General features: G+C 37.9%; 1 protein-coding gene across 3 annotated transcripts in view; it reads left to right on the plus strand.

The window, feature by feature from the left end:
* The window catches only part of HELZ (helicase with zinc finger), a 193,708-nt gene extending 173,719 nt beyond the window's left edge, over window positions 1-19,989 (plus strand). For all 3 annotated transcript variants that reach the window (XM_066235080.1, XM_066235082.1, XM_066235081.1), the window contains 2 exons: window positions 6,949-7,201; window positions 12,763-19,989. In XM_066235080.1, the coding sequence (XP_066091177.1) occupies window positions 6,949-7,201; window positions 12,763-13,097 (588 nt within the window). In that variant the 3' untranslated portion in view covers window positions 13,098-19,989. The remainder of the gene's footprint in view (window positions 1-6,948; window positions 7,202-12,762) is intronic.
* Window positions 19,990-20,451: the final 462 nt, after the last annotated feature.

Raw genomic sequence — 20,451 nt, forward strand, 5'->3', positions numbered from 1 at the left:
TTATGTCCCACAAACCCATAGACAATATTGTTGCAAACTACAGTTTATTCATCACACGTTTCCTGGCTTGCTAATATTGGTCACTTTTAATCTTTCAATGGTACTCTTCTTTCTTCCTTCTAGTTGCTTCCTAGGTAACTCTGTACTTCTCTACAGACTGGAGCACGTTGGTTTAAACATAAGATGGTAATCTTATGGGAGCTAAATTGAAACAAGTTAATACAATCCAAGAGTGTTTTATAGTCAAAATTTTCTTCTTCATATCTTGGAAAAATTAAATAGAAAATAAGGCATTTGTTCAACACTCAGCTTTTAATTCTCTTGTCAAATATCTGGTGAGGACTTTTTAGTAGGTATATCAGGTGCTAGAAGTACATAAGTAAGAGCTAGGTTCTGCCCCAGAATCTTTGCATGTTCTTTACATTTTAATTTAGGTCAAGGTTATACTGCCTCACTGATCACCTTGGATCACACAAATCTAGGCCTAAACAAATTCAGGCTGACAACATTGTTAGATTAAGAGAGCATGTGAGCATCTCAAAAAAATTAATTTTGTTAGTGAACCAATAAACCTTTATGCTGTAAGAAAATTTATAGTTGAATAAGATATAAAACAATGAAACTTAGTTGTGTTTTAGACCATTAAATGTGTCATTGTGAAAAATTATAAATACCTAAATACCCCAGATACAGTTTAACTCAGAGAGCACAGGCTGTTGATGCAGCTTTGGTCAGAGTGGGGAAATATTTTATTTTTTTGAAAGAAGAAAATAAATCATGAGTTCATACGGACATTTCCAAATCAAATAAAGGATTATGGGTTTGTTTGTTTTTAAAAGAAAGAGGGTTTTTTTTAAAAAAAAAAAATTTATTTTAGAGAAGAGAGAGAGAGAGAAGGGGGCAGAGTAGGGAGCATCAACTCTCATATGTGCCTTGACCAGCAAGCCCAGGGTTTCGAACTGGCGACCTCAGTGTTCAGGTCAACACTTTATCCACTGTGTCACCACAGGTCAGGCCTGAATTATAGGGTTTTCAACATTTGTATATTCTCTTTTATACTGAAATCATGGTTTCTAATGAATGACTAACAACTACTTATTGGCTTTATCTAAATGTGTATACATACACATAGATGATAGATAGGTAGGTAGATATAGATAGATAGATGTTAGAAATGTATATATGTATGTGTGTATATATATAATAGTTGTTTTATAATAACAGTAATGAATTTAAGTTACGATAAATACAGTTGAAGGTATTTCTGTGGCTCACTTTGCCCTAAGGCTGTGTCCTATAGATATTTACTTCAAATACTGGCTTGTAAAGGCACTTGAAATAAATTTTTTATTATTTTTCCCATTATAGTGCCCATTTGATAAACATTTGAGTTTCTATTTGTTTTTAATTTTTAAGGATTATGTTATTGAAATCTAATTTTGATTTTAAAAAGTATCTGATAGTATATGGTCCCAAAGTTCAAATTATAGAACAAGCAATATTCACAGAAGAGTATTCCACTTCTATTCTCTCCCCCAGCTCATCACATCCCCCTATAGATAACCAGTTATGATTTTTAGTTCAACCTCTCATTATTTCTCTTTTGAAAAGGTAAGGGAATATTTGTATGTACACGTTTCTCCCTTTCATGAATAAAAAGCAGTGTATTACATGTATTTTTTACCTGGGTAGATCGGTGCTCATCCACAGCAGTACATGGGAATCTTCCTTACTCCTTTGCAGCAACGCAGTGTTTTCTTTACGTGGCCTCACCACAGTCATTTCACTGGCCTGTTGGTGATGGGCATTTGGATTGCTCCCCGTCCTTCAGTGAATAATAGCCTTATGCAAAATCAAAGAAGTTTGTTTATGTGAGATTAAAAAAATCTCTGAGCCTGACCGGGCGGTGGTGCAGTGGATAGAGCATCGGACTGGGATGTGAAACACCCAGTTTCGAGACCCCGAGGTCGCCAGCTTGAGCGTGGGCTCATCTGGTTTGAGCAAAAGCTCACCAGCTTGAGCCCAAGGTCGCTGGCTCGAGGAAGGGGTTACTCAGTCTGCTGAAGGCCTGCGGTTAAGGCACATATGAGAAAGCAATTGATGAACAATTAAGGTGTTGCAACGCGCAAAGAAAAACTAATGATTGATGCTTCTCATCTCTCCGTTTCCTGTCTGTCCCTGTCTATCCCTCTGTCTGACTCTCTCTCTGTCTCTGTTAAAAAAAAAATCTATGAACAGTTTTTTAAACAAGCTATTGACTTTTAAAACTGAGGATTTTAAAATAATTATTGATTTGTTTAAAAATAACACACCCATTACTTAACATAATTTTTTATGAAAATAACTATTTTATAAAACAAAAATAATCTCATGAGAAAAGTGCCATTTTTTCATAGTTTTGCAAATCTAATGCAGTATGTTATTTTAGTTGCAGTTTATTAAGAAAATTGCCATCATACAGGTATGTACCTAAAAGGGAATTTTAATAGCTTTTTCTTTAATAGGTAATTCTTTGCTACTACACAATTGGTAGTTTCTTAAAGATTAGTTGCAATAATTGTTGCAATATGGAATAAAAAATTCCACTGCGGTAGCCTCAGTCACAACAAAATCCTGCATGAGCCAGCACTTTTCAGGGAGGGGATCCATCCTTGTCAGGTGGAGCTGTGGGGTTAGGGGGTGGGGCCAAGCCTCTTGGTCTTTTTATCTTTTCTGTCTTCTTGTCCCTCCAAATAGGTAAAGAAAAAGTGCCACCAGATTACACAATCTTGAAGAAAAAGGGTCATCTCAACTTGCTCTATATGGCCAACATTACTTTGATACCAAAACTAGACAGAGACAGTACAAAAAAGAGAAAACTAGAAACTGGTATTTGTGAACAGTGATACAGATAACCTCAATAAAACAATAGCAAATTGAATTTGGCAATATATACAATGACCATGTTAAGACTTATTCCTAGAATGCAAGGCTAGTCCAGTATTTGAAAATAAATCAGTGAAACCCACCATACTAACAGTCTAAAGAGAAAACCCACATGATTATATCAATAGATAACAACAACAATAAAAATTCCACACCAATTGGACAAAACACAACATCCACTCATAAAAACTCTTGGAAAACTAGAAACATAAGGGAAATTCCTTAACCTGTTAAAGGTTAACTTATAAACATCTTACAGCAACCATCATACCGAATGATAGAGACTGAATGCTTTCTCTCTTAAGATTAGGAACAAGGTTAGATGTCCACTGTCAACACTCCTATTCCACATTGTGCTGGAGTCTTAGCTAGTGCAATATGGTAAGAAAAAATAATAAAGGGCATAGAGATTGGAAAGGAAGAAATAAAGCTGTCCCTGTTCACAGATAACGTGATTGCCAATGTAGAAAAACTCAAAAGAATCTACCTAGAAAACTAACCAACAAAAATTCTATAACGTGAATTTACAAACTTTCGAAATATAAGGTCAGACCCACACAAATCCTTCGCATTTCTCTAACTAGCATTGTACAATTGGAAAACCACACATAAAAGCCACCATTACTATAGCTCAAAGAAAAATGAATTACCTAGGTGTAAATTTAACAAAACCTTATAGGATCTGTATGTTGAAAACTATAAAACTTGCTAAAATATAATTTATTTGGTATATACATTATTTTATTCGGGTGTCATCAAGATTTCCTGCTTGTACTCAAATTTCCTTTGAGTACATATTCTAAAGTAGCAAATCATATTTTTATACCTCATCTGTGTTATATGAATAGATGTACCAGTAGACTTATACAGTGTGTCTGTAAAGTCATGGTGCACTTTTGACTGGTCACAGGAAAGCAACAAAAGACGATAGAAATGTGAAATCTGCACCAAATAAAAGGAAAACTCTCCCAGTTTCATACCTATTTAGTGTAGTTCGATGTGGGCTCATGCACAGATTTTTTAGGGCTCCTTAGGTAGCTATCTCGTATAGCCTCTACAGACTCGTCACTGACTGATGGCCTACCAGAACGGGGTTTCTCCACCAAACTGCCAATTTCCTTCAACTGCTTATCCCACCGAGTAATGTTATTCCTATGTGGTAGCGCTTCATTATAAACACACCGATATTCACGTTGCACTTTGGTCACGGATTCGAATTTAGCGAGCCACAGAACACACTGAACTTTCCTCTGTACCATCCACATCTCGACTGGCATGGCCGTGGGCTGCTATACTGTATACACGGTGTTACGTCGTCATCTGTGCATGCGCACATGCTGCCACATCATCCTACAGAAACTGGGAGGATTTTCCTTTTATTTGGTGCAGATTTCACATTTCAACAAAAGACATTTCTATTGTCTTTTGTTGCTTTCCTGTGACCAGTCAAAAGTGCATCATGACTTTATGGACACACTGTATATACATATGAAACCTTCAATTTTATCTAAATTGAAGAATATAAAAACAATTTCAAGTTTTGGTTCTTTCTATAACAGAAAGCATCAGTCATATTCATAATGTGATTTGGAATTGAATTTCATATTTCAGGAACACATTCATCTTCGTCAGTAGCGACTTAGAAGCTGTTATAAACATGTGACAGTATTTCCACACGTTCTTCTGTGCCTGTCAACTGTGTGTTGTTGGGTTTTTTGTTTTGTTTTTTTTTTTTTTCAGTTTCTAAGATAAAAGTGACACATTTTCTAAAAAGTTTAATTGAATATTATTTTCTTTTATATGAGCCTTCTCTTGCTTTCTGATTTTTAGTTTTCTTCATTTAAGCCTTGTGGTTCATAGATCTTTTCATTGAAGAAAAGGTATTTGTTTATGCTGCTGGTGTATATATGTTAATTATTTAATGATAAGGGGCTTATAAAATTAATACCTGAAATTCCTGAGTGAATTTAGTGTTCTGTATCACCAGGGCATTTGATGATTACAACCTGTTCTCTGAGGCCATAGCAGACATTTTTTTTACACTTACGTATTCACACATAAAGACTTGAGAATGTGACCCCCTACAGACTGTGCCTGGGTTGAACACTCAGGGAGAAGCACTTCATTTTGCTTCTGTGAGCTGATCATCTTCATAACAAACGATAAAAAAACAAAGGTGTACTGCACAAGCTGTTGAGATCCGTCACGAGGGATTGCCTGGCCTTAGGGAGCAAAGAGCAGTTGAGAAAGGTTGGCTGTTCTGTTCAGCCCCTGCTATGATGACCTAGACAAAGAAATCTCAAATGTGCTGATGAGTTAGGATGGATAATATTCTGGAAAACCAGAGTCGAATTCAGAATGATCTTGAACATTGGGGGGAAATTGCCTTTAAAGCAGAGCAAAATTAAAGGTGAATGTAGATATAATTTCTAGAGACAGAACAACAATAAAAATATAGGGGAAAAGGAATTGACTGGATGGAAGTATTATTGTGCTTTCTCTTCCAGTAGCGAAACTTCGGGAATGTGGAAACTGCCTGGGCATTCATTGAATAGCGAGAGCTGCTCTCCTTCCGACCTTTCCTGTCTGTCAGCACAGAGGCAGCCAGTCCAGGCCACTCCCTTCCCTGCTTTATGTTCTAGTGGTCTGTCTGGGATGCCTTACCCTCACAGGGCTTGCACCACCATTTTCCCCATTTAATTGGCCTGACACTATTTGCTTATGCTTAGATTCCCCAAAAGCATCCTGCTCTGACTGTGCCAACTCCTCTCTCTCCTTTTAATCTCACCTCCAGTGCCTGCTACCCAATTATTGCTAACAACAGTGGTAAAAGAAAGATTCCTCAGAACCATAGTGACTGTAAACTGAATAGCAAATCTGTCATCGGGGAGCAGTGGGAAGAGTAACTACTAACTGATCTCAATCTGTCATTTAAGATCAAACATGGAATCTTATCTTAATATGTTACATGAAAACAATTATATAACAAGAAGCCCTTCCTGTGTGCCAGGAACAGTTCTAAATGCTTTGCATGCTGACCTCATTTAATTCTCACAATAATCCTAGGAGGTAGGTACTGTGGATACTGTTGGTAAACGAAGCACCAATAACAGATGAAGTTCCAAGAGGTTAAGTCCATTGCCCAGGGTGACCCTGCTCATAGAAAACAGCCTGCAGCCTAACCTAGGTTGTGTGGCTCTGGACTGAGGCTGCATACCTGACCGCTTACTCCGTCCTGCCTGCCACTAGAACTGAGACTGAATATTGGTCACAATAGTCCAGCAACAAAAAATTGTAGAGTACTTAGATGATAATAAAAATAATCTTGAAATGGCTGGCAAATAGGTCTTGTCGAGAAGGTTAAAGGAATTTAGGCTGCGCAGATTAGGAAGGAGAAAAAAAATAATAAGTTAATTGCGTTTCAATAAAGGAATTTTTGAAGAAAGTAATGAGTGTTTTGTATCAGTGAAGACTGTCTAAAAGAAGAAGTGTAGTGAGTCCACTCAGGGATATAATGTTGGGCAGGAGGAGTCAAGTCTTGCCATCCGGTTGGTTTAATGAATGATAAATTGGGAGGTTCTAAAGTCAGACTCAGGCCCAAGAGATGAGTCTAGAATGGATGACCCCACCCTGTTCAAGATGGCTCTGGTTCAATTGATTATAACTATAATTTCCCCATTTAACTTTAAGATGTGTTTCTTCTTATTTATAATATAGTGTTACCTAAAACATCAGTAGAATTTTAGAACTGAAGACAGGAAGTTCAGCTCCATATTTTACAGACAGGTAAACGGAATCAGAAATTGGATGTGTGTTATCACTGGTCTATCCACTAAAGGCCACAGCTGAGTTTTGAACTCAGGTCTCCTGATGCTATGTTCAGGCTGCATTTTTAGGGGGAAGCTGTGTTTTCACAGTCACAGGAGAGAATATTTTTGGGAATTTCTACTTGATATTGCTGCATACCTAAGGAAGGGAGTATATGTTTCACTGATGTATTAAATGTCCTTTTTCTTTGTATAGTATGAACCCAGAGGACCTGGCCGGCCCTTGTACCAAAGAAGAATCTCTACTAGCTCAGTTCAGCCTTGTTCTGAAGAAGTGAGCGCTCCTCAAGACAGTCTTGCTCAGTGTAAAGAGCTTCAGGACCATAATAACCAATCTTCTCTCAACTTTTTATCCCCGGAGTCCTGGGTAAACACCACCTCATCTACCCCCTATCAGAACATTCCGTGCAGTGGGCCCAGCAGGACAGCCCAGCCCAGAGAGTTGATAGGTAAGACTGAGTTGGAGAGCTGCGGAAACTGTAGCTTTGAACTGTTCTCAGCTCCTGAATGTTTATGGAGTTGTCTTCTTCCAACCACCCCCCTTTCCATTGTTATATTTGAACAGTATTTAATGGTCATAGCTCACAGGCAGTCTCAAGCATACATATTCATTTAGGACGTGTTGATTCCATGTTGTGGTCTGGAAGGTAAGTGGATCTGTCAATACGGGGAACTGATCATTTTGATTATTTTGACCTGTGAATGAGTGAAAGAGGTAATGGAACTTAAAGTGTATTTTTAAATACTAGACTCACCTTTGCGTGAGGAAAGTTTGTTTTCTGGTGTTCTAATTCTTCAAAGTGGGGTTGGTAGAGTTGGTTAGGTCAATATCAGTTTTCAAGGATTTATTGTCAATAAAGTAGTTGACAGTTTGAGACACAGTAGAGTTTGGTTATGAGAGAATTCAGTAAAGTCGAACATTTTGAGATTTAGAAATCCTTTGTTTATTTCTTGTGTTCTAATGAACTGAGAAATCCAAGGCTATAAAGAGTTAAAAAAAAAAAGGCACAGAAAGGCTCTGGAATGGACAGGGCTCTAAACTTGTAATGCATGGTGGGATGCCTGCAGTCTTCCTCTTTAACCTTGAACATGAGTGCACTTTTATCTTTCCTTTGTTCCCTCATTTTTTATGTGTATTTTGAATGTAAAGAAATGAATGCTGTAAAGAAATGAATGCTACTATCTGCAGTCTCTAATCTATAGCCTTTTCTTTGTGGGCTATAGACATTGATCTCTGGGAACAAGTCTGTGATCTTTGGTGAATTTCTGCCCTGGAAGCACACTGTATTTGAAATTAATTTTGTTCATCTTTAGAATGTGAGTCTATTGTTTCTGTAACTGACCCATTTTTGAGTATGTGCCATACAAGCATATTTTTAGAACAATAGTCAGGGTAAAGCAAAAACCATTAAAAAGATTTTGGTTTTGTTTCCAGGCAAGAGACACTGTCATTTTAACCTTTAAACATTCATTAGTGGCCACCATGTCTAAACTGCTGTATTTTGCCAGGGGTTGCTTTGTTATTTTCACATAAATACACTCCTGTTATCATATTTGAGTTTCCTGAGAAACATCTAAATTGCAAATAAGTGATGGAAACGTATTACTTTTTTCTTGTTTTGTTTATAATAATTCATTTTAAAGACAACATCATTTCACTCTTTTTTTTCATCTAAATTTTAGAATAGCTGTTGGCCAAAATCAGTAAAAATCTGACCTGACCTGATAAGGTAGAAAGTTCCTGAACCAACACCCAAAGTGAATGTCATTGATGGTATCTTTTACTTAAATATAAAATTTATTTTCTTCATTGCTAGGAGACAAATTATGGTATTCTTTAGTTGACGGTAATAGTTAAGTATTAAAAAATTAATTTGAAATCACTAATATCCTGAAACACAACTTCTTGTCTTTCAGGTTGTGTGTGTGTGTGTGTGTGTGTATGATATATGTATGTATGTATTTATTTTTAGAGGGATGCAAGTAGTTGCCAGTGGTGAATCAAAAGGAAAATATTTTCTCTGCAATTGTAAGCCTGAGAGCAAAGACCATGTTTTTTGACCTTTTTGATCTTTGACTTGTTCATTTGGCACTGATCACACTTCAGGCTCTTATCGATGCCTACTGATCCCAAGATAATGGAAATACAGTAGGTCCTGTGCAGTGAGTCACCCTGCAGGCCTTTATGCATGCTGATTCCCTCGTGCAGGTGGGGGGTTACCTCCAACACTGATGAGTCTGGGTTCTAGTCACTTATGGTAACAAGACGTACTTAATCATATATTTTCTCTTAGGACGTAGATGAAAATTTAAGATTTGATAGAGAGATGTATTTTGAAAAGTAGCATTGGTGTCAGATTAGTAAAATTCATAGTTTTAAAGAATAGTTTCTCTTATCTGGAGTATATATGATAAATTAATAGAGGTCTTGGATTCACAGTTAGGAATGTAGACATTAGGTTAAACAGCCTCTAAAATATTTTGTAAGTATTTAAATGAAAACATTTTAAACTCTGATTATATTGTCATGGAAATGAGAACATGGTTAAATAATAAATAAGAATAGTAAGATCTTGAGCAACCAGTAAAGTGTTTACTTTATTATGTATTATGTTAGTACTGCCCACCTTTATATTAAAATGTTAAACTAATGCTCTTAAAAGCAATTGTTTCACTTAACAAAATCAGTGACATTTGATGGAAAAGATATAAATGTTCTGGAAGGATGTTAAGTGGTTTAAAATAATTTTGAACAATTTTATGACTTTTTAAAGTTTTAAAGTACTAGTGTGAAATTAGCATCTTGAACTACTAAGACTGAAAACTGAGATAATTTCACCTTAACCTCCCAATCCACAAACAGGTAATAAACATGGCAGAAAATGTCCATAAACAACCTGACCAGGTGGTGGTGTAGTGGACAGAGCATCGGACTGGGATGCAGAGGACTCAGGTTCAAAACCCCAAGGTTGCCGGCTTGAGTGCAGGCTTACCAGCTTCAGCGACGGGTCGCTGGCTTGAGTGTGGGATTATAGACATGACCCCATGGTTGCTGGCTTGAAGCCCAAGGTTCCTGGCCTAAGCCCAAGGTCGCTGTCCTGAGCAAGGGGTCAGTCGCTCTGCTGTAGCTCCCTGGTCAAGGCACATATGAGAAAGCGATCAATGAACAACTAAGGAGCTGCAACAAAGAAATTATTTATTTATTTATTTGTTTGTTTGTTTTTTAAATTTTTTTCTGAAGCTAGAAACGGGGAGAGACAGTCAGACAGACTCCTGCATGCACCCAACCGGGATCCACCCGGCATGCCCACCAGGGGGTGACGCTCTGCCCACCAGGGGGCAATGCTCTGCCCCTCCGGGGCATCGCTCTGCCGTTACCAGAGCCACTCTAGCACCTGGGGCAGAGACCAAGGAGCCATCCCCAGCGCCCGGGCCATCTTTGCTCCAGTGGAGCCTCGGCTGCGGGAGGGGAAGAGAGAGACAGAGAGGAAGGACAGGGGGAGGGGTGGAGAGGCAGATGGGCGCTTCTCCTGTGTGCCCTGGCCGGGAATCGAACCCGGGACTTCTGCACGCCAGGCTGACGCTCTACCACTGAGCCAACCGGCCAGGGCCTGCAACAAAGAATTGATGCTTCTCTCTCTTCCTGCCTGTCTGTCCTTCTCTCTATCTCTCTGTCTCTGGCATCACAAAAAAAAGAAAATGTTCATAAACACCAATAATCAAAGATATGCAAATCAGAGCTACAACAAGATTATTTATAAAAGTGGGTTAAATACCATTGTTTTGATTGAAAAAGGAAATGTGTAAACATTGTTGGGTGAGTATGAATTGGCAGTGTCTTCTTGTAGGAAAGTTTGGCCCTAGTTATAAAAACCTTTCACTGTATATATACCATATGACCCAGTCATTATACTTCTAGGGATTTATCCTAAGGAAATAGTCATGAATATTAAGAAATATTTATATTGGCCCTGGCCAATTGGCTCAGTGGTAGAGCATCAGCCAGGCCTGTGGAAGTCCCAGGTTCGATTTCTGGTCAGGGCATACAGGAGAAGCACCCATCTGCTTCTCCACCCCTCCCCCTCCCCCTGCTTACATTCTCTTTCTCTCTGTGTGTCCTATTTTCCCCCACCCTGACCCCCCACAGCCATGGCTCAATTGATTCAAGCTCATTGGCCTGGGCCTTGTGGAACATCCACCCCAGGCACTAAAAGTAGCTCAGCTGTGAGCATGGCCCTGATGGGCAAAGATGGGGGTTGCCAGGTGGATCCTGGTCAGGGCACATGTAGGAGTCTGTCTCTCTCCCCTCCTCTCACTTGGAAAAGAAGGGAAAAAAAGGAAATATTTATCTCTAATAACATTTATCATAGTGTGTAAAAGTGAAGTATTGGTTATAATCCAAATTTCTAAAAATGAGAGTTTACTTAAATGATTTGTAAAATATCTACATTATATGATGCCCTAGGAAAAAATGCACCAACAAATTAAGGCTTGTTTGTCTCTGGTATTTGGGAAGATGAATGACTTACTTTCTTCTTGGGCTCTTTGTGTAATTTTCAAGTTATCCTCAGTGAATATGTATTATGATTATAACCCAATATAATGTTAAAGTCTTAAAAAATTGAAAACAAAAGCAGTGTTTGAAAAAAAGTTATGATTTATGGGCAGGTAAAATTAGGAAGAGTAAAATCAAATTTTAAAGGACCTTGAAAGTCAGGCAGATTATAGGAAATGTGAACTAAAGTTTATAGCTGGTTTTTCTTTACCTTATTCCATGTTTATTTTATACAGTGTGTCTGTAAAGTCATGGTGCACTTTTGACCGGTCACAGGAAAGCAACAAAAGACCATAGAAATGTGAAATCTGCACCAAATAAAAGGAAAACTCTCCCAATTTCATACCTATTCAGTGCAGTTTAATGTAGCTCACGCTCAGATTTTTTAGGTCTCCTTAGGTAGCTATCCCGTATAGCCTCTACAGACTCGTCATTGACTGATGGCCTACTAGAACGGGGTTTCTCCACCAAACTGCCAATTTCCTTCAACTGCTTATCCCACCGAGTAATGTTATTCCTATGTGGTGGCACTTCATTATAAACGCGCCGATATTCACGTTACACTTTGGTCACGGATTCGAATTTAGCGAGCCACAGAACACACTGAACTTTCTTCTGTACCATCCACATCTCGACTGGCATGGCCGTGGGCTGCTCCACTGTGTACACGGTGTTACGTCATCATCTGCGCATGCGCACATGCTGCCACATCATCCTACAGAAACTGGGAGGGTTTTCCTTTTATTTGGTGCAGGTTTCACATTTCTGTCGTCTTTTGTTGCTTTCCTGTGACCGGTCAAAAGTGCACCATGACTTTACGGACACACTGTATTATAATAAAAGCTAAGATTTTTAAGAAATGTAATTCAGTGCTACTGTTATTTAAGTTAATAATAAAATCTATTTTGCCTGACCTGTGGTGGCACAGTGGATAAAGCATTGACCTGGAATGCTGAGATTGCTGGTTCAAAACCCCGTTCTAGCCCCATAAAGACACATATCGGAGTTGATGCTTCCTGCTCCTACCCCCTCCCCACCTCCAATGAATAAGTAAATAAATCTTAAAAATGTATATATTTTAAAAAAGCTATTTTGACCAGAAGTTTGCCTATATAGCTTATTTTTATTTAAGAAAGAACATGTTTGTTCTAATTTTCATACTATGAGCAGTTAATATGTGTAATAAATATCAAATGTACAATTGTACAAATTAGGTTTTTGAAAGCAAACCTTCAGACTTGACCTTTAATTTTTCCAGGTGAGCTATTTCAGTTCATGTAGTGAATTCCTTCTTGAGTGCTGATAAAATAGAGAAGTTTGGTTAGATGTGTTGTGATTTTGACATTCTGTGGTAGAAGTTCCTGGAGACAAGGCCCAGTCGCAACACGTGTTCATGAGATGCACGAGGATCCCTGGACTCACCCTTAACTTGGTGTCCTTGTTTTCTGGTTTTAGCTCCGCCCAAGACCGTCAAACCCCCTGAGGATCAACTGAAGCCTGAAAACCTCGAGGTGTCCAGTTCCTTCAACTATAATGTGCTGCAGCATCTCGGCCAGTTTCCCCCCCTCATGCCCAACAAGCAGATCGCGGAGTCGGCCAACAGCAGCAGCCAGCAGAGCCTGGGCTGCAGCAAGCCCACCATGTCCTACGCCAGCGCTCTGCGGGCGCCCCCCAAGCCCAGGCCCCCGCCCGAGCAGGCCAAGAAGAGTAGCGACCCTCTGTCTCTGTTCCAGGAACTCAGCCTGGGGAGCTCGTCGGGCAGCAACGGCTTTTACTCCTATTTTAAATAATCACTTTTTCTCCTCAAGGGAGAATGTTTTAATTTCTGTTTGTATCAATAGAATTAAGATAGTTGGACTTCATCTATAGATGCACAGTTCCCTTTGTTTTAATATTAAATATGTTCTCACTTAATTGCTTCGCTGCTAGACTTGCAACTAATTTTTTAAAAGTATATTCCATTATTTTGCATTTTTGATGTGAGTCAGAATTTTGACAGCTTTTATGTAGAATAAAAAATATTTTTAAATTTGTGTATTGTTACATATGTTTGCATCAAGCTAGCAGCTAAGAGGTTAATTGTGCAACTATAAAAAAAAAGAAAAAAATTTGTCTAAAATGTATTTAAAAAGAAAAAAAAGTTGTAAGTAGCATTTACATTTATTCAATAATATTACCATATGCTGGGTTTCTGTACCAGAAATGGCCAGTTGATGTACAAAATGTATGTTATTTTTGCTTAAATTCATTTAAAATTTTTTAAAATAAAGGGGCAGCATCTTCTAAATACATTAAGTTTTATCAGCCTTTTTTTTTTTTTGGTGATAAGATGCTGCATTCTAAAACTTTTATAGTTTTAGACTACGTATGACATGCTGATGTAATCTCCATCCACTGTAGGATAGAGTGAAAGGCATTCTTTGCAGGTGTATTTTGTATGCCACTGTTTTTTGTAACAAAAAAACATGGGCATACTTAGTTCCTTTTTGGACAAGCTACACTTCAGGCTTGTTTTTAATGTTAATTTGATAGTGTGTTTTGTTTTTTTTTAACAGATCATGAAGCTGAAAAATTTTTAGGATTGTTGGTGCTTAGTAGACTTGATAACTATTTTAAAAATGCGTGAATTTAGTAAAAATCTTTTCCCCCCCTCACTATGCATGTGTAAATGTTTGTAATCTGGCTCCCCTCCCCCCATTCCAGTGGTATAAAGAATTGTGCCGCTTTAAGGTTTTTTTCCCCCTCCAGTAAAAAAATTTTGGTACCTTATTTGATGTTTACATTACAATGTGACATTATACATGGCGATTCAAATATTTTGCTAACTGTTTTGTTTGAGGCACATCGTTAAAGAAGAAATACAATGTTTGTCAAAGATTTATCAAAATTCCTCAAAATCTGGGGCATAAAACTACTCTTGTTCTTCTTTTGGTTCACGTCTTTTGGTTCTTCTAAAATAACCTTACTGAACTTGTGTAAAAATATAAACTTTAAATAGCTATCTTAAATATTCTATGGTCTAAAAGTTGTTTTGAATGAACTTTGGTCAAATCCAAAGGAAAACTGTTTGCCCTCTTAAAACTTGTGGTCTTGTAACACGTTTGATGCGATGCATGTCCTTATGTTTTCCTGATCTAGTGCTACAGCTTTTATACTTCAGAAGGACCTTGAAACTATAATATAACTTCTAAAACAATAAGATGAGGTTGGGAAACATTGCAAATGAACCAATGGGTCCTGATGATCCATTCAAAATTGTTTTCTGCAGGACTGCCATAAACTGGTTGTCCTGTATTTTCAGTAGGCTTTTAACACAGGATCGAAAAGTGGCAAGGGTCAAGAAAACTACTCCCGTCTCTGATATGACCCCCCCCCCGGAATCCTCAGACAGCTTAGGAGGGAGAGAGTGCCTTTAGTAAGAGGTTATCAAGCTGCCAGACGAGTGAAGAGAGTGCCTCCCATCAGGTTCTGCCCTTGTGCCCTTGTGCTCAGAGCACCGTGCGCTCGCACGTGGCTGCACATCACAAGCCGGGTCTGGCGTGAGGCCGCCGGCACAGACCTGTAGATTGTAGACGTGTTCATGCTTCGTACAAACCACAGTTGGGAAAAGGAGCTAGCAGGTTACAGCATCACGTTTTCTCTGTATGATGTCAGCTGTCCATGCTTAGCTATGTCAGATGTTACCCATCATTATGTTAGCCACCAGAAGAGAAGAAAAAAAATTTGCTGTCTTGCTATGTATTTCCATCTCTGTGACCCAACTGAAGACATAGCCCAAGTGAAAACTAGGTCTCGCTGATGTGAGGATGTCTGTGAAAAATCATTTTCTCGTCAGTGACGATCTTCACCCCACCCCCGATCTACAGGACTGTTACAGTTCTCTAACAGATAAAATGGTCTAAAGCATGTGGATAATACGAAGACAGACAGAGCTGTCATGTCAGGGTTGACCCCTTATTATGAAGTAATTGCCTGATTTCCTGTTTTCCATACTTGAACCTTTAAAAAGTATCAGTTTTTAAATTATATTTATATTTATGTCTACTTAAAGAAGTCATGTACACACCCCACCACCTCAGAGAACTATATTGATGATGGAAGCTTTGAATGAGGAAGCTGTTAAGTTGTGACATCCCTCTTCTAAGCAGTTATTTCTAAAAACAAAAACAAAAAAACCAGAAGAATAGAGACTTACTGGTCCACAGCTCGCGGTGAGGGGTCGATGCTCATTTCCTTACTGCTCCGCGCCGGCAAGGATGCCCAGGTGGTTTTCGTCTGATCCTCTTAGATTCTGCTTTGATTGTGCATTTCTATCTCTAGCAAGCTTACTCTTTCTCAGCAATATTGAGCACCGCCTTTCCAACCATGCTTTACATCTGTTATTTATGCGTAGTATCTTGAATGGTTTTGAGCAAGTCCTACTGCAGGAATCACTGCAAGTTTCCACTGAAATGAGGCGTAGCTTCTGAGTCCCTGTCCTACTGTTTCTGCTGCTTGGGTAGTGATCAGCAAGTAGCCATAAGTCAGACTTAAAAGCAACTTACTTTAAAGACTAGGCTTAACCTCGGTGGAACTCTTTTTTTTTTTTTTTCTTTTTTTAAAGAAAACTTTATGTTAGCTTTTGGAGAATACCAAGTATTACCAATTTCCTTCTAGAACACAATTCTTTTAAGTGAGGTTAATTGTTCACCTGATGTCTTTCCACTTCTTTGTATCACACTAAAGTTTCCTTTTTTTGCCAGAGCTATTTCATAGTCACTTCACTTTTTAATTTCAGTACTGCTAAGATTTTTTTTTATTTTTATTTTTTTAACTTTAAAGAAATTCTTTTGGGTGATAAAATTTGTAAAGTACTCATGTAAAGCTAAAATTTTTTTCTCCTGATCTGAAAATTAATTTCTTGTTAAGACTTGAAGAGCCTTAGTGTAAGATGGATATTTTCTGGTGTGTTTGTAAAAGGTGTTTGGGTTGCCATTTTGGCACCTGCTTTGCCAAATTGTTAGAGCAGAACTTTGTTTTTGATTAATCAGTAGTTAATTATTGACCATTTAAACTAACATGACCTTAATTTTTTTTTTCCCTCAGACAGATATGCCTTCTATCTAGGTCATTTTGTATATATGAAGTAAACTGCTTTGTGGGGGTTTTTTTCATCAGAGTTTAGAAAGTAAGTTCAGGTTTGGGATAAACATCAATTGGTCTTTTCAGTTCAAAGAATTGCAGAATAAGTGAAATAAGCAGAATTCCCATTGAATAAGCATTACTTAATTAAACATAGCCATCTCCAAGACCAATTTATAAGAATGGCTTCCTCGTTTATGGAGGGATTGAAATTGCTGAGAAAGCTAACCGAATTTTCTAACTTTGAGATAATTAATATATAGTATTATCTTGCTCTAGTGTAGTTGATTTTACATGTTTAATATTTTCCATGTATATACATCTCAAGAGCAAAGCTATAAGCATAAGAATGTATTTCTAGATACTTTGGCTAGAGAGAGCTACCTTGCCTAAGAGTCAGGGTGTGAAAAACAATTTCAAGATGAATTTTAGATTTCAACTATTGTTATTCAGAAAATTAGATTGAGGCAACTGTTATACTTAACATTTTTTTCCCTATTGGAGTTGTTTTTAAAAGGGAATCCCAGAAAAAGTCTACAAAAATACAAGATTAAAACTTTAAATGTACAAATTGCTGCCTTAAAATGTTAGTTTACCTTTTTTTTTTCTAGCTCCAGAAAGGTAGTAATTTGTCTTTTATGGTTTACCAGACATTGTTTATTGCTAACCATCCCCTTAGCAGATGAAAAACCTTAATTTCTTTTTTTTAGGTTATTAAATTGTTTATTGTATTCATTTACAAAGAAAACAGACAATACATCCAGTAGAAAGAATATAAAACTCTTAATTTCTAACACCAGCCTATGTGTCTTCCTAAACCTCAAGTACATGTTTTTAATAGATCTGACTTATGTCTCCACTTTTTGCCATCTGATTCATAAACTAAGTTAGAAATAATGGCTAATGTCTTAATTATGGTTTCTTATTCTAAATATCAGGTCAGTGCTATCCTTCACATGTTATAAAGATGTTAAAGATAAGTGGCATGTTAGTCTTCAACATGCTCATTGTATTAGGCTTCTTGCATTTGCCGTTTTCTTGAGGTTGGATGTTTATTGGCTGAGATTTTACTGAAAAGCTGCTACATTCACACTGACTACTCTCATACCTGTTTCATTAGTTAGCTACTTCAAGACCATTGTTACAAGAAGTGAATGTTACTAACATTTAACATTCTTGTACAACACATGCAGAAAATAGCATTGCAAGTACTTGAAACTAATCAGATGAGGCAGATTGAAAACAAATTTTTAATGTAACATTTTAAATGTTTGAAAGGATTGAAAATATCTACTTAGTAATAAACTTTAAGGAAACAGCCACAGGAGTTTATAAATGTTTTTGGAAGGGCAGTACCTAATAGAAGAGTCTAAACTTAGTAGTGTGTGTGAACTGCGGTTAAATTTTAACGCCAGTTATACAATAGTCATCTAAAACTTCTAGAACTGGAGTGTTAGAAAACCCAGAGACCTTCGTATACTTAGTTTTAGTGATCAGAGCATCAGACCACACTTTGTTTGCGATTTGTTCAACAGAGAGATTTTATTTTGATACAAATATTAAGCATAAAGCATAGTAAGTTTTATATAATTCTATGAGTTCATGAAATGATATGGAATTTTCATTAAGTTCTTGGGGCATCTTTTTAGCTCTTTCTGCGCCTCCTGTATGAAGGCTCACCTGTATATTCTTTTGCATTCTGGCACGTGACTGCCTGCCTTAGAACTGTGTATAGGAGGAGAAATCAGTATTACTTTTAAAAATATATTTGATTCTTTTGAAATAAATTTTTTCATTAGTACTTTTTTTTTATGTTTGAGAATGTAAGGGGAAGAGGTGACAGATTACACAGGTTTCAAACAGCAGAGCCACGCAGAAGTGTCTTGTTTCAAAGCCTGTCCTGTTAGAAGATTTTAGAATTTCTAGCATGGGAGAGCAGTGGTCCCACACTTTGGCCAGTGTCAGCAGTACCTGGAGGTCTTATTAAAATACAGCTGACAGACTCCATCCTTGAGATTTCTGATTCCTGGCCAGAGCTGGATGGGTCATTTCCAGCATGTTTCCAGGCGCTGCTGCCACCACTGGTCCCAATGCCACCTGTTGAGAACCACTGGTGTAGAGCAGGTCTGAGAGTCTTCTCCAGCATACATTTATCTACTCAGCATAAAAACAGCTCTTGAGTTGTTTTTATCATTCTGATGCAGTGAGTGGAGCATTAGTGAAGAAAGCTCTGTGGAGTGACAGGCCCTTTGGCCGCCACCTGTCGTGTTGTCCGCCCCTTTTAAAGTCTGTACACCTCTTCCACGTGTGGGTGCAGAGGCTTTGTCATTTCTAGGGTGGGTTTAGATTTGTGTTCATTGCAGCCTGGGCTTTGGTCTGGAAACTGCGTTTGTTTGATGGCCGAGTCCGTCTTGATCATCTGTACACATGGAGACAAGAATGGAGGAAGGAAGCCGTCAGAATGTCATGAAGCATGCACTTGGCACTAAGTTCTAAGATGGCAGTGACGTGGAAAACAATAGATAATCCCCAAATAATTATTTTTAGTTTTTATTATTTGAGGGGGGTTAAAATTATGTATTTCTCAGGTTAACAAGATCATTTTGGACTCTGCCATGTCAGCAGGTGTTAGGGGAGGCTGCAGTGATGTCTACAGCAGACAATGATAATTGTCTTTGATTACTTTGCTACCTTAAAAAAAACAATGTTTGCAAAACAGTCTAGGGGAATCTATCACCTCTACAGCATGAGTTATTCATAAACCATAGGTGCACATGTATGAGCAAGTTACTTTTGAGAAGGAAACTGTCTAGGATATAGTAAACCTGACAGCTCTTCGGATATTTTTAAATGCGTGTGTTAATGTCGTGAATATTCCCGTCTGAACTGTATGTAGCTTGAGGGGTATTGGGCTCTGCCTCTGGTTTTTAGTTTGGCTTTGAATTTACTGAGATACTAGAAAGAGAAGAAATATTTTTAAGGTAATAGACTGTAGAACGACTTAGATGTAGAAGTCCACATGATAAGCATCGTAGAACGCACAGCTTTGGAGTTCTTAACATAGCACTTCCTGTTCGAAAGGCTTGATGACCTTCAGCAGGGAAAGTTTATGGTTCAGCGTAGGTTACTTTATTCATTTCCAACTCATTGGGAGCTTCTTCGTTTTATTCACATTTTGCTTTGCACAATGCCTTGTGTGCGAAAACCTCTACCATTCAGTAGGTCAGAGGGCTCCTTTGTCCGGGTTGAAGTCCTAATGTGTGAGTCACACCTGAGAATGTTTTTCAGCCCCCGCCCCCACCATATAGAGGAAGGGTCTTGGATTTTCATCCAGACCATGCCTGCTTCTATAAATCCATGTATATGACATTGTACTGTATCCGCTTTCTGTGCCAGTCATCTGATCTGATTCTTTGAAACCCATGAAGGTACTGGTTATACATAGTAGTTGTATCCTAGGTAAATATGGTGATTGAAATACCTCTCTAAATTATAAAGGTAATGGGTTTTGTTTTCCATTTTCTTAAAGGGTCCTGTTGTCAGTGGCATTGGGTTTTTTTCTTCATGCTTCAAAAATACAGTTTGTATCTAAACGTGTTCACCTAACGTCATATGATCAATTACTTACCAAATTCATACTGGGTCTTAATTTCGGCAAGTCTTCCAAAGGGAGGCTAATGTAAAGTCAAGACAATCCATTTCTATTCCTTAGAAGGACCAGTTGTATAGCCATCTAATCATAATTTACAGCAAATTTATAACAAAAAAGTTTTTTCTGAAGTGAATGATACCTCATGTGAGAGGTTCTAGAACCGAAAGAGTAAAATAACTCAAAGCCACTCTGGGGTTTTTATTTTCTTCCTTTTTTGACTTCTTTTTTAAACTTAGTTTTGGAATTACTTTAGCCACTCTGGCTCCTTAGAACAAGTTTTCTTGGGGGTCTCCAGTTCCTACATTGTGATCATTGTCTCAGTGAAGTTCTTTTGTTTTAAAAGATTCATGGTAACACAAAATGTATTTTAC

The sequence above is a fragment of the Saccopteryx bilineata genome, chromosome 6 (assembly GCF_036850765.1).
Source record: "Saccopteryx bilineata isolate mSacBil1 chromosome 6, mSacBil1_pri_phased_curated, whole genome shotgun sequence".
In the NCBI taxonomy this organism is placed as follows: Eukaryota; Metazoa; Chordata; class Mammalia; order Chiroptera; family Emballonuridae; genus Saccopteryx; species Saccopteryx bilineata.